General features: G+C 41.6%; 1 protein-coding gene across 8 annotated transcripts in view; it reads right to left on the bottom strand.

Moving 5' to 3' along the window:
* Nucleotides 1–14519, bottom strand: part of tns1b (tensin 1b) — a 238290-nt gene that overhangs the window by 13877 nt on the left and 209894 nt on the right. For all 8 annotated transcript variants that reach the window (XM_075479009.1, XM_075479008.1, XM_075479013.1 and 5 more), the window contains 7 exons: nucleotides 11892–11987; nucleotides 8898–8924; nucleotides 8394–8574; nucleotides 7103–8145; nucleotides 6862–6948; nucleotides 842–970; nucleotides 556–648 (listed from right to left, as the gene is read on the bottom strand). In XM_075479009.1, coding sequence (XP_075335124.1) covers nucleotides 556–648; nucleotides 842–970; nucleotides 6862–6948; nucleotides 7103–8145; nucleotides 8394–8574; nucleotides 8898–8924; nucleotides 11892–11987 — 1656 coding nt within the window. The remainder of the gene's footprint in view (nucleotides 1–555; nucleotides 649–841; nucleotides 971–6861; nucleotides 6949–7102; nucleotides 8146–8393; nucleotides 8575–8897; nucleotides 8925–11891; nucleotides 11988–14519) is intronic.

The following is a 14519-nucleotide window of genomic DNA, read 5'->3' as shown; positions in this document are numbered from 1 at the left end:
TCCTTTTTCAGTTATAAGGGTCGGAAATAAAGTAATATTCTATATTGTCTAATATGACATATTTCCTAATTTTTTTACAGACATGCATCACAGCTTTGTGTAAATGTGGTTGAATTCTGATTGCAGGATAGATGTCTTTTCTTTCTTAAGTCCTAATGGATTTTTCCTATTTCCTTACTTTAACCCCATGACATTTTTCACAAGGTTAAGGGAAATAACTTAGGAAAAGATGATACTATTTTTAATTTTTTTACTATTCGACTGGACCCAAAGATAACAGTAATTGTCTTGCCCCTTTTTTGGACTCGGCACAGGAAATTATACGTGCATGCAAAGAAAAACACGGATGGACACATGCCCTGCAGTGTAATTATGGAGACAACTTGAATTAGATCACTAAGTCAATACTATAATTACAGTAGGGTCAGACGGTTTAGAACTTGGAAAGAGACATGTACTCATGTTTAACTTTTCTTTTAAACTCCTGATAACGTCACAAAGCTATGTGTATGAGTAAGATCTTTTATGAGTGAGGACAGGTTGTCTTTCTCTTACCAAAGTAAGGCTCATTTGGGCAACCTTTCAGCTTCACTCCTTTTGGGCTGCTCTCAATCAGGAAGTGCCTCACCAGCTCGTTGGTGATGTCACCTGCGACACAGGAGACATCCAACTGATTACCATGCAGACATAATCTAATACGTTTGGTATTTAGAAATGAACTGTCTCTGTCCTGACCTTAAAATCAAATTAAGGACGAAAAATAGCCCCATTAAGCACATACTTATTGTATTTGTAACCTCTTTGGTGTTAACATTCATTTAACCCTGCATCCTTCTCCTACCTTTCTTGTTCTGATGCACGGAGGGTGGAGGAGAAGCAACCTTCATAGCCAAGCCATAAGCCCCTCTGAATGAGTGACTGTCCCGGATAACAAAGGCTCCAGGCTCCCTCTCTCTCAGCAGGCTGATAGCTGTAACATAGTAGATATTAACTTGTGATGGCAATCACACAGTATTATCAGACCAAAGAACCACTGTCTCAATATAACCAAATCCATGCGATTTTAGTGTCACTGTACACTCTTATTAGGGGTTTAGTTAAAGGTAGGGTAGGAGATCCTGGATTTTGAGTCCAGCGAAGCTGCATTTTAAAAATACACAGGTAAAAAGTCCCAACCCTTTTCTTCACTTTTCCCCCGAAGGCACGCCTCTGGAGTACATGAACGCGCACGAGCACGAAGGTGCACGAGCGCTGTTCTGACAGCAAGCATCGATCGTTGCCGTATTTAGTATTTAGTACTTAGTTTATGCTAACTATACGTTTAATAATGCTAGGTGCTAGCCAAGCTGGCTCTAGTTTAGCTTCCTGCCAAGCTTCTGGACGTTAACGGAGCAGGGTACGCAGACCCGGCGGCAGAGACTAGCTATTGGACGGGCATTTAAATGAGTAGAGGGTGGCCCCCTAGCGGGGGGTCTGGGGGTCCTCCCCCAGAAAATTTGGTATTTCTTAGATGCAATTTTCTGCATTTTAACCGAATTGTGGGCCCCGTTTCAGCCCAATAAGGAACTGTCCTTTTGTTACTAAATACGTGACGATTCCATTACTTCAAGGGACGGTTGGCAACTCGTTTAGGCAGCCCTGGCAAACACATCACGCTTCCTTTAAAGTAGGCATTCGGAGACATCTCGAATAGCCTGCACAGTTTAATCCACTATAATCATCGGTGCATAAATTGAACGCAAAGCCCAGATCACGTTTGCCCCTTTCTAGTCGCCATTAATACTAATACACACACAACGAGCAAACAGGAGCGCAACAACAACAGCAACGCCCACGCACGGCCACAGTGAATTCAGACTGGCGTTGAGCCGACATCAGAACGCATTTGAACATGTAGTTCAGGGTCGGACTGGGAAAAAAAAATCGGCCCTGGCAATTTTCCCCGGGACCAGCCCCCCCCCCCCTCAGTATTAATTAGTATCTCCAATCTAATTAAATAAAAATAAAAAACGAGCACAGACCGCTCAGTCAATGGCATGTACCCATAGAAAAAATACACACCCAACACACAACCTGACTATCGGCTAACAACCATGATCAGTAACCTACACAAACCCAGACACATAATGGCTCGGCGGCCAGCAATCGGATAAACCAATGAAGTGAATCAATCCTGTGAAAGAATGAAAACAAGTGAATGAAACCTGCACTCAGCCATTATGAAGTTAACTCTGCCAGCCCCATAATCTTGCCCCTGCTCAGCCAACTCCTTGACGTAGGGTATCATGGTTGGTAACGTTACGGCGGCTAGCATTAGCAACGAGGCTGCTAGGCTTGCTAAATCGGTAAGCATTAGGCTACTGAAGAAAGCTAGTCTTTTTAGCTACGTTACATTATTATCTTTCTTCTCGGCTATAAGTTAACCTTTGTTTACGGCCACTGGCCCTAACCTGACGCGCTAGCTTAGCTGTCAAATCACCAGAAGTTTTCACCGGAAGTACTGGCGCACACACAAAAGCTCTCTCCAGACATATCTTGCTTTCATTCCGCCCAGATGAAATTTAATGCCACTCTTCGAAAATCAGAGAAATTTAAGACATTTTAAGACCTTAAAAAACGTATTTTTTATTTAAGACTTTTAGATCGTGTCCCCTCAGTGTTTGAGGCAATCTCCGGTCAAACGTCAAAGTGAACCCAGGGGGGCACACCGGCGTGGATGGGGGGGCAATGCCCGCGAGTGCCCCCCCGTGGCGCCGGGGCTGAGGGTACGTGCACAGAGAGAAGGAGGAGGAGGGAGGAGCAGATTGCCGTTTGATAGACGGCATCAGTATCCAATCATTGTGAACGGTCCGTTCACAATGATTGGATACTGTTTTTCCTAGATTGTACGTTCTAGAGGCCACTAAAACTTCTCATATTTGTGTCAAAACTTTTAATTAATTGGTTGCAATGGGGGTGTGAAGAGTATTTAAAGCAATATGTAAAAAAATGTTCCAGAAAAAGATCCCCTACCCCGCCTTTAAGCCAAAATAGCCAAACTCCAGGGATGGAGGGTGCTGGGGCAGAAAAGGGGGGCAAGCTAAAGGGCAGACAACTCACACTGCCCACTTGGAGTTATTATTATTTGTTCACATTCTTGTAACCAATAGTTTGTCCCTGGCACCTCATTTGCTACATCCCTAGTTGATGAAAGGCAGCAAGCTTGATTTGCTCAGTGACCTCTATATCTCTATCTCTATCTAACAAGGACTGGCCAAGTAACAATAGTATTTTATGAGTGTATAACCACCTGATCTGACAGAGCGAGTGACTATCTAAGACTGAAATGTAAGGCTCTTTAGAGGAACAACTCTTTTTACTAATTCAACAGCAATTAAACATGCTGGTTTCATGTCAAAATGAGCACCCTTAACCTTTATACGAGCCATATTACTGTTAATAATACATTGCATTTATGTATAACTCCTCAATATGGTTCAACTGTGACATTGCAGTGACATTGATGAAAAGTCTTATTTTGACTCATGATCTGATTTTCAGAATGATAAATAGATACCAACTCTGTCTACAGTTTTTTTTTTTATCTTTACAGTTTATATTTAGCCTTTTTCCTGCAGTGGCCACATTATCACACCTCAAAGAGGACAACCTTGTTACTTCCGTTTCTAAATTCATACTGACCAAATAGATCAGTGTGCCCATCACAGTGGCACCATTGTGCAAGAAGACTGACAGCATTAACATCAAGAATGCTGTGTTCTATGACATCGAGTTGCCTTTACAAACATACAGTGAATCGCCTCCGTGAACACCACCAATGATGGTTCAGCAACACATTGTTTTGCAACCACATTTACAGAGAAAAACAAGTTCTGCTTTGAATGGGTAGTGTGAGAATTACCTTTATGGGACACATTATGCATACAAACAGGCTGTAGTAACGACAACACACCTTGGTGAAGTGAAAGATGACACCTTTCTTGGCTGACAATCAAGCTCACTACTATAAATGCAATAAAAAGCCTTGTGAATGAGAAGTAAGCCTGAGCTCTTCTTCAACCACAGCTCGTATACTTCACACAGGTGCAATGTGCTAAAGCTTGATATCGATTGTCATGCAAGTATGACATGTTGCAATATGAAAACTCTGACTCTGGGCTACAGTATTACATCAGTAGTTGATGTATAGTCCAATCTTATGACAAATGTCATTCATATCGTGGCTCTCTCTGTAGGTGCTTGTAGGTTGTACAAATAAAGTCGGGAGGAGCATCAACACAAATGAGGCCAGTGTCTGACTGCGTACCGTTGCTCTTACTGATCGAACAAACCATGGATTTTACACACCCCATTTCGAGAAAAGACAACATTGTCAAAACCTGGGGTTCATCTTGTTATTTGACTGTTCCATGTCAAATATTTAACTTTAATGTTGCCAAATACTTGTATCTAACATTTCTGTGATCTGGTTGCAGGCCACATTTGAAACATGCATAGCAGTATATCACGAAACGATATTGAAACACACAAATAGAAGTACCGTTACTTCTTAAAGTAAGCACTTGTCAATAGTAGGTGTATTTTACTGATAGGAATTGATATAGCATGTGCAATGCAAAAGCTCTTTAGGCTACACAGCAAAAATCATGAAAAGCACTGAATGGATTAAGGTGAGGCAAAGAGAAAGGTACCAACAAGAGCAAAATCTAGAGCTTGTTTAAAAAATAGAAAAGACACAAGTCTGTATTTCATTAGAAGCACAACTTCCAACATGAACAACTTTCTCTTTCAGACACTCCATTATTAGAGGAGACCAGCTTCAGAGCCTATACTTCAATATTTACTTCAATGCCTCAGTCTGTCCACATGTGACAGACTAAGCAAGGAAGATGGATGAGATGAGCGTAGCAGATATTCACTAATTCCCTACATATGGTGTGGTTTTCACTCTGGGACAGTCTGTGTGTCTGATGTCATTGCAGTTGAGCATGTGCATGTGTTTAACATGATATTATCCAATACGGGCCATGAGAAAATGAACGAGAGGAAGCAAATGCCAGCTGACCTCAACCAAAGCACACAAGAACAGAAATGCTTTGTGTATAAATCTACATGGATATTGATTATCGTATACGTGTGTTCTTGCATTTTTCAAAAGTGATTATTTCACAATTTCCTCAACTTGTGTCTGTGACTCAAGATGTAAAGATTTACTTTGTGTGCTGGTTTATATAAAAGCATGAAACACATTCTCACAGTCTATACACTGTGGTCGGCCAAGTTAACTTGTGATCTAAGCAGCTGAGACCTGAAGGAATAGTAAGAGAACCAAAAATAACCTCTGACGTTATCCATAACACACTAAAGTAGTATTTGGGGGATTGCAGTTTTATTTATTTTTTTTAGCTGCAGTGTACATAAAGCACAAAAACACACATGTATCCAAGAAGTATGCAAGAGGCAAGGAATACAAAACCAGAATTAGTATGCTAATGTCATTTTTACACCAAAAGTAGTGAGTTTAAACAGAGTTTTTAAAAACGTAGATACAGCCACGAAAACAAGACGATCAAATCGTTTCCTATTGGCTCGTAGTGTTTTCAGTTTTTCTTTACAGGAAGACGTGTTCACTGAGGCTACGGCTACACGAAAACGTTTTTCACTGTAAACGATACTTTTGCTTATCGTTTGGCTGTCGCGGCCACACGGAGCCGGCGTTCCCACTACCCCAAAACGATAGTTTTTGGAGAACGGGTTCCAGAGTGGGAAGATCTGAGAATGGCGTCGTTTCGTTTCCATTGTTACAGCCAAAACGGATTCGTTCACATCTGCGTCACAGCCACATGGCCAACGCCAGTGACGTATACACATACGTCAGTGACCAGAACAAAAAGCGGCTTCCATTCAAAATCCGGAAGAAGAAGACAACACAACAAGGACAGACAGCGATCATCATGGACCCCACAACATTGATAGCAGCACTGCTGCAGACACTGCTAACTACAGCGGCATTGTTGAAGGAACAACGTGAGCTTCGCGCTGGTAGAAGTAGGGGCGTACACGCATGCGCATTGCTTCTTCTATTGTTCTGGTGTAACCGGCTTACAGCGCACCTAGAGGTGTTTCGTATGTACTGCATCGTTTTCAGCAAGCGTCGCGTTTCCATGTGGACACAGAAGCTTTCCTGTGTGGTCGCAATAATTTTCGTACCCGTTTTAAAAAAAAAACTTGTTTCGTTTTCGTGTAGCCGTAGCCTGACTGTAACATCTCACATGGATACTTTGAAACTGACAGCAACCGCTTAAAAAAAACCCACTGTGGCATAAAAAGAGATGAGATTCATTGATTTTAGTTTTCTGCAGAAATGGCTGGCAGCTTATCTATTAGTCCAACTGTGTGGGGCTGACAGTCTTGTTAAAAAAAAATAAAAATAAACTAGACTCATTATCTGCAAATCTTGCTTATCAGAAATTAAGGTCCAACACAGCCTGTAGAATACAATGTAGAGCCATCTCTTCATGTCTGTTTTTGTCGCCCCAAGCACAGCATCCTCACCAACAATTAGCTGAGTGTTATGGATGTTTTGTCAAGCTAATGCTAAATCAACTACTTGTAAATGAGGACAGTTCTTTATCTCTTTCACTATGCTACATTCTGCTAAAGATCACCTTACAAGCATACGGCAGCTGAGTCTGAAACTGAAAATGGGTTTCTGGTTGGAATGTTTTCTTGCACACTTAAACACCTGTTATCAGGAAGATAAAACTATGAAAAATAACCACACCCGCCTATACTTGATTAGACACTATTAATCAATGCTATAACTAATATGTATAACTTAACAGTTTTGCATCAGCTTACCTTGTTCCCTGGAGATGTCTGGCTTGTACCAGAACTTGGACGTGTCTTGAACAAACTTAACATTCAGCCTGCTCTCCAGGCTTCCATCTGTAACAAAAACATCAATGCCGGTAAGTAATGAACCAAAGAATATGATCCTATTTTTCTCATGAGAGAGCCTCAGAAATTGATTGGCCATGGTATTTGGGAGACAAAACAAAAACTATGGGGGATTATTTTTAAGTCAGATCTATGTCCTTACCGGGTATATTGAATCTCGAGAAGTCAGAGAGGGTGTGGAAGTAGCCAGGAGTGCTTCCTCCACTCACTGGGGACATTGTCTTCCCATTCAGTGTGCCATACGACACAGTTCCATTTGGTCTATCACCACTCGACATGCGCCTCTTCTCTGGGAGCTGAGGTTGAAAACCAGGGGCTGGGCTACCCTGCCTGAAACCTACACCCATCCCCATCATCCCGCTATCCTGGTAGCTTGCAGGTGAAATGGGGAAGGAGGGAGTGGGTGGTCCCTGGTAGCCAGAAGAGCTGCTCTGTCTTGACAGGTTCCCGTGTCTTTCATCTGGAGTGGTATAACCACTGTGCATGGGGTGACGATCTAAACTGGGGCTTCTCTGGGACATCTGTGAAACAGATGGATGGCGGCCCAACACTGGACTTCCTTGAGGGTGTGTGATGGATGGCTGTCGGCTGAGTACAGGGCTGCTCTGAATGGGCTGCCCCAAGGACGGCTGCCTGCTGAGGACTGGGCTTTGCTGAGATCCATGTCCCTGAGAGGCCTGTCTGCTGAGGACTGGGCTGCTCTGAGCTCCATGAGACAAACGACGACCAAGGTTGGGACTACCGCCAAAACCTGCCATGCCTCCTTCAAATCCATTAGCTACGGATTTTTGAACCGGCTGGATGAAACCATCTTGTTTAGCGCTCAAGTGCTGCTGTAGGACAGGATTGTGGGTGGAGTTAATAATATTGGGCTGGCACTGCAGTGGGGGACTTCCATGGCCAGGTGTTGTCCTAGAGGGTTCTGAAAGAGGTGGGCTAGGATCTGAGGCTGGGTAAGTCCCCAAGAGGCTGCTGGGACCAAGATACGACAGTGTGGGTGTAGTAGTGCCAAGGTAGGAAGAGGCTGGAGAGCTAGAATCCAGGTAGGAAGAAGCTGGGGTATTCAGGGCTCGATATGATGGGGTGGGAGTGGGGTAAGCACTCTCTGTAGCCTGAGAGCGGAACCCAGAATCAGTAGTTGGTTGGGACAGAGTGCTAACACTGCTCTCTGCTAAGAGGTGGTCGCTGAAAAATGAGTGAGACAAGTTAGTTTACAAATTTCTCTTACTCAGTTGGGCAAAGGTTGCTTGCAAACAAACAACATTAATCAGAGTTTACTTGTAGTTTTTTAGCAACAAGTTTTTTTTAGCACTCTGTGGCTTTAAAAGGGACTCCTTCGTTTTAAACACTAGAAGCATGCATGATTATTGTAGGTCATTCCTAAAATCTGGCATTGGACTGATAAGGAAGAGAGCACCATGTATTTGACTCACCCCTGTGAGCTCTGGATTGGACTGCTGCTGGACAGAGGTGGGTTAAATGTATGGGTGCTGGGACTTGGACTTCTCTGCTGACTCTTTGGGTCTTCTGGAGAGCTAAGGCTCCGAGGTGACATGGGCACCTCTCCAGCTGCCACTGCCGACCTCGCCACAGACTCCACATAGCTTCTTGGGGCTGCAAATTTAGGAAGGAAAGTATAAGCCTTACATTTACAACAGCTTTATGCTGTGCGTGATGATTCAGTCATTTCTGATTTGTGAATTTATAGGCTGGGTTATCAATGAGGGCGATACAATGCATAGAGAAAGTTAAGATGCACAAAAAAGGGAATAGTGGATTCTGCAGGGAGAATGGATGTAACTTTTCCTGAATCAAATTTGGAATGCATTTGAAACACGTGATGTTCAAATGCACCTCTGATTGCAAGATTTCTGGGGTGAAAAAGATGATAAACTTAGATGTCAACAAACGACCTCTGACATTATAATAGCTCTTACCTTCCTCATCATCACTGCTCTCATCATCTGTGCAGCCACAATGCAGATAATCCAGAGAAATAAAACAGTGTAAGAGTATTACCAGTATTTAGCACCCAGTGTTACTAGTGGGTAGATGTATTATTTAGCTTTCAGCTGGATACACAATATATTTTGAGAAAGGCTAAATGCTGAGATGCATGTTGTTAACTTAAGCCAACCTTACCACAGACTCCACACAGCTGTTGCTATGATAGAGACTGTAAAATAGTCTCTGTATTACAGATGTGAAAAAGACATTGCCCAACCATAAACGACAAGCCACATTCACCCATTCAAGCACACTCTTACAGCACATCTTAGTCTATACAATGTTACAGGCTACAGTGATTTTTTTTTTTTTCTCTATCATACACATTCACAATGTGGGGTTCAGTGTCTTGCCAAACCTTCAGATTAGCAAATGACTGCTTTTTCTCCTGAGCTACAGCCACCCAGACTAGTTTAAAAAAAATAATCACTTGGTCCTCACCAGATCTTTGAAGTAGTTAAACAGAACCTCAAATTAACATCTACATTTAACATATTACACTGTGTTATTATTATTTTCTCACAAAACCAAGCCAAAAGCATGTGAAAAACTAACTCTATCCTTGGTGCTTCTGTAGGAATTAGGAGAGTAAGATGCAGCCAGATGCTGCTAATCAAATGTTCTTGATTAACTAACCATTAGCAAGTATGAGTGCCTCTATCAAAGCAGAAGTTCTTCTAGCTTTTTAGTATTCAGGTGTGTGCTAACATAATGCAGCAGAGAGGAAGACATCAGCAACTGTCCTAAACAAGCAAATGATGCTGCACATATATCTGTGCAACTGGCTACTGGACCTCCTGACAGGGAGACCACAGGCAGCACATCCAGCACCATCACCCTGAACACAGGGCCCCCCGAGGGATGTGTGCTGAGTCCTCTCCTCTTCACCCTTCTGACCCCCGGCTGCACATCGCTGCACAACTCCAACCTCCTCATCAAGTTTAAGGACGACACAACCGTGGTGGGTCTCATCAGCAACAACGATGAGACAAAGTACAGGAGTGAGGTGAGCCGTCTGACCTTTTGGTCACAATCTCTCCCTGAATGTGGAGAAGACAAAAGACATTGTTGTGGACTTCAGGAGAGCGCACACCCAACACCCCCCTCTGACCATCGATGGTGCTGCTGTGAAGAGGGTGAGCAGCACCAAGCTCCTGGGTGTGCCCATTTCAGAGGATCTCTCCTAGACCACCAACACCTCATCACTGGCCAAGAAGGCTCACCAACGCCTCCACTTCCTCCACAAACTGAGAAGAGCTGGAGCCCCGCCCCCCCATCATGTGCACCTTCTACAGGGGGACAATCGAGAGCATCCTATCGAGCTGCATCACGGTGTGGTACAGCATCGTGAGAGCAGCGGAACCACCCACAACACCCGCCTCACCCAGAAAGCCATTAGCATCGTGGGACACCCCACCCATTTACATGTCTACATTCTGCTCATTTGCACAACCATTTGCAACCACCAATACCTCATCCACTGCATTTCACTGTTTATATTTTTACATTTATATTTACTGGTTACTGTTTTGCTACCCTTGTCATGATAGTATATACTTATATTATCATTATATTTTTCTCCTTAATAATTTCTTTAAAATACTTTTAACATTTTCTCTTGTATTAAGACTTTTTTTTTTTTTACTGTTTGCTTTATTCTGTGTTGTCCGGGAGACCGAGAGTCACGTAATTTCAATTACTCAGTCTGTCTATGTATGCATTGTAGAAATTGACAATAAAGCTGACTTTGACTTTGATCTGGGACAGGTTATAAGACCATTTCTAAACAATCTGGAGTCCATCATGTTACAATGATAAAGATTATTCACACATGGAAAACGTACAAGATATTTGTCAATCTTCTCAGGAGTGGACGTCCAAGCAAGTTCTCCCCAAGGTCAGACTGTGCAATGTGCAGAGAAATTGCAAAAAACCCAAGAGCTACATCTCAGGCTGTACAGACCTCAGTTAGCATTTTAAATGTTAAAGTTTTTGATAGTACAATAAGAAAAAGACTGAACAAGTGTGGCTTGTTTGGAAGCATTGCATTATCTCTAAAAAGAACATGGCAGCACAGCTTTGGTTTGCAAAATTTCATCTGAATAAACCGCAAGACTTCTGGGACAATGTCTTTGAAATGACAAGAACAATGTGGAGATGTCTGGACACTGTGCAGAGAGCTATGTGTAGTGAAAACCAAACACAGCGTATCAGCAGAAACCCCTCATACCAACTGTAAGCACAGTGGTGGAAGGCTGATGATTTGGGCCTCTGCTGTAGCCACAGGACCTGGTAACCTTTGCAGTCATTGGGTTGACCTGTATACCAAAGTGTTCTAGAATCAAATGTAAGACCATTCGTCTGACAGTTCAAACGTTGAAACTAGGTCATGAAAAGCGACAATGGTCCCAAGCAAGCCAGCAACACAATGGCTAAGAAAAAAAAAAAGAATCAAGGCGTTGCAATGGTACAGTCAAAATCAAAGCCTCAGCCTGATTGAAATAGTGTGATGGGACCTTAAGAGAGCTGTCGGTAAATGAATGTCTGCAGACCTTAATGAACGTCAGCAACATTGTGGTTGTAAAAACTATTTAACCATGGAATGTACTTGATTTTGCATTTTGTTTTGGTTAAAAAATAACGTGGTTTAATATGTCATATGTTGTTGTTCATCTGAGATTAAATTTACCTTGTTCTAAAACCTGGTAAAGACCACATGATTTATTGTTTCACTATGTCCTGATGCATAAAAAGCGTTGTTTCTTCAATAGAGAAACAAAATATATTTCATTGTATCTAGTCTATAAGATGGTTAAAATAACTACATAATTAGGAAGCAATGGAAAAAAAGTATAGTATTAAATTCTTGAGTCTGAGTTTCCAGACTGACCACTTCATTTGTATCCAGAAGGTGTCACACCAACCTGAGCCTGTTTGATTGAGGAGGATTTCTGCTGGGTTGTGGGGCTTCAATCCCAGGGCTGACAAGGGAGTCTTAGCAAGACCAGGAGGAGACCGACCTGGAGAGACATAAAACATTTAGCGCCACACAGCATCAACCATTACAATAACCTTGACAGCTACTACCTGTTGACAGTCTTTAACTGATTTGCCACCATGTAGAGAAAAATGAAACACAGTGCATAAAATTACTCATCTTTATAGTTATTTAGTTTCCATATTAGCTTTTGTTTTTTTAAACTGTAAAACTAATCCGTTTTATGTAAACACCTCTTTACAATCGCAACCAAATGGTAACAGGTAAAGTTAGCTGTCAAGAAGACAAAACATCTCCATGGGTTAATACACAAATGGTGACATGTTCAGAAGGCTGTGCCCATGCCTCATGCTTGGATAGAGGAGCAAAACATGCATGTGACCAATTTCAGATTAAAGTTGACACCACCTGACTCTGCCATCAGCAGAACAAGGTGAGTGTCATCAAAGCAGAGCTGTGTCAAAATGGACTCCCTTTTTTTTTCTTTGATTCTTTTGGAGTCCCTTCACAGTACTTGTGATTCTGCTGTAATTCTTTAAAGCATGCGTTGCAACAAAGTTTAACACCCATGAAATAACTTTGACACAGTCTCTGCTTTACAAACACTGGAGGGAAAGATGAGGAGTCAGTCAGCCATTTGGCCTCATCGTCATAATTGTATAAAGGTCTAATTCTTATGACTCTTTCCATTAAAATAATCTATCTTCCCCCAACAGACTTACATTACAACACCAATTACTCCTTTTCCCCTTCCATGGTGAATGCAAGTAATCATGTGGAGGAAGAAAACTAAGCATAACAAGGACAAGTGAGTCACACAATTATCAACGGACAAGAAGTAAATGGTTGGGCAGGACTGGCGGGGGACAGGAGTCAGGGTGCTGGTTCAAGGGAAACAAGGCAGCAATGAAAACTCAATCATGGATGACAACAGGAGCACAGAGAGCAACAGCTGCTGAGAGTGATAAGGTTAAAATACTGTATGTGGATTGGATGTGTAGGTTTGGGTAGGTAGTAAATTCACCAAGTGAATATGCCTGACTTTAATTTCCCACATTGTATCTGTTCTTGTCAGTGAGAAAGCTGCAGTGTTATTTTTACTGAAAAAGTTTTTACTGAAAGTACTGCTCTTGTGTTGCTCTCATGCCAAAGCAGTGCAGGACGGTAATATGTGATGGGTAAAGGATCACTCAGGCAGTAAAAAGGGAGCAGGGATCAATATGGCTGACGGTTTGGAACAGTGAAACTCTGTGCATCCTCCACTTACCAAAGAATCCCAATCAATTCTTTGTACTTGGAATACTGATTGCCCCATCTTTAATCGTGGGGTGTGTGTGTTGTGTGTGTGTGTGCTGGAGAATGGCTAAGGGGACGTGACACAATCATCTACTATTATGAAGAGATTAAATTGCTCAAACATTTCATTAATAGTCCTTTGTGTCCTAGTATAAAAAAGATTGTGTGTTCCCACTTTGAGGGGAGAAGAGATGTTACACCACAGAATGAGTGTTAAAATGTAGTGTGTGCATTTTTATGACAAACTTTTATGGGTGTGTCCTGGGGGAAATAGGCAGGAGAACTGGAAGATGTAGTTGGCGGAGAACATGTTACCTCATACAGGACCCTTGTTTTTGGGTCTTTGAGAAGCGAAGAGGGGATATGGTATGTGTGGGTATCTTTTCTCTTTCCTGTACTTATTGAAAAAAAGCTTATATATTGAATAGAGTACATTGGAAACAGAGATAAAGTAACTCATTATTGAGTACAAGCCTAATTTCCAAAAAAGCTAAGAAATGCTCTAAAATACACTAAAACTTCTAAATTTCTTAATTAACTTGAACTTTTATTTAACAGACACAAGTACAAAGAAAGGATGTTCAGTGTCTTCACTGACAAAATATATTTCTCATAGCCACATGTAGTCGGGAGTACCTTGAAAAAGCATTTTTACTCAACAGTCTTAGCGCTGCATCCATAACTGTAACCTGAAACTGTTTTAAACTATATGAATCCATGTTTCATCTGCTTTTGGGGAAAATTAAGACCTGGTTCCATGTGTTAAAGATGAGAAAGATGATTCAATAAAAAGTGTAAAACTAACGACTGCGATGTGAAGGTTCATCAGTGTCAATTAAATTGATGACTTATGTCATGTGCAACAATTAGCATCTTTAGTTCCCAAACTATTGAAACAGGAAGGCTCATTTAACACATGCCTCTGGCCCAATTTTTTTTGAGTGTCCTGTTGACATCCAATTCTCAATTTGTTTGCATTTTCAATATACAACAAAGTTGGTCAGAAAAGAAACAGAAGATTATTTAGTTGGACTTTTGTCTGTTAAAAAAAATCAAATAACAGATTCCAAATTTAAGTTTTTGTTGCATTTTAGAAAATATCTCAACTTTTGTGGAAATTAAAATTTGTACTTTATGTATTTGCAAACTTCAGCATTTTTCTTATCAAGCCAACAAATGCTAAAATCATCACTAAAATAAGCATCCTTTTATACTTTCAGCTGTTCAAATACTTAAAATATGCACTTGAAATAACCAA

Source organism: Odontesthes bonariensis, chromosome 12 (genome assembly GCF_027942865.1).
Source record: "Odontesthes bonariensis isolate fOdoBon6 chromosome 12, fOdoBon6.hap1, whole genome shotgun sequence".
In the NCBI taxonomy this organism is placed as follows: domain Eukaryota; kingdom Metazoa; phylum Chordata; class Actinopteri; order Atheriniformes; family Atherinopsidae; genus Odontesthes; species Odontesthes bonariensis.
The sequence above is the reverse complement of the archived record's forward strand: the minus strand, read 5'-3'. Positions and strand labels throughout refer to the sequence as shown.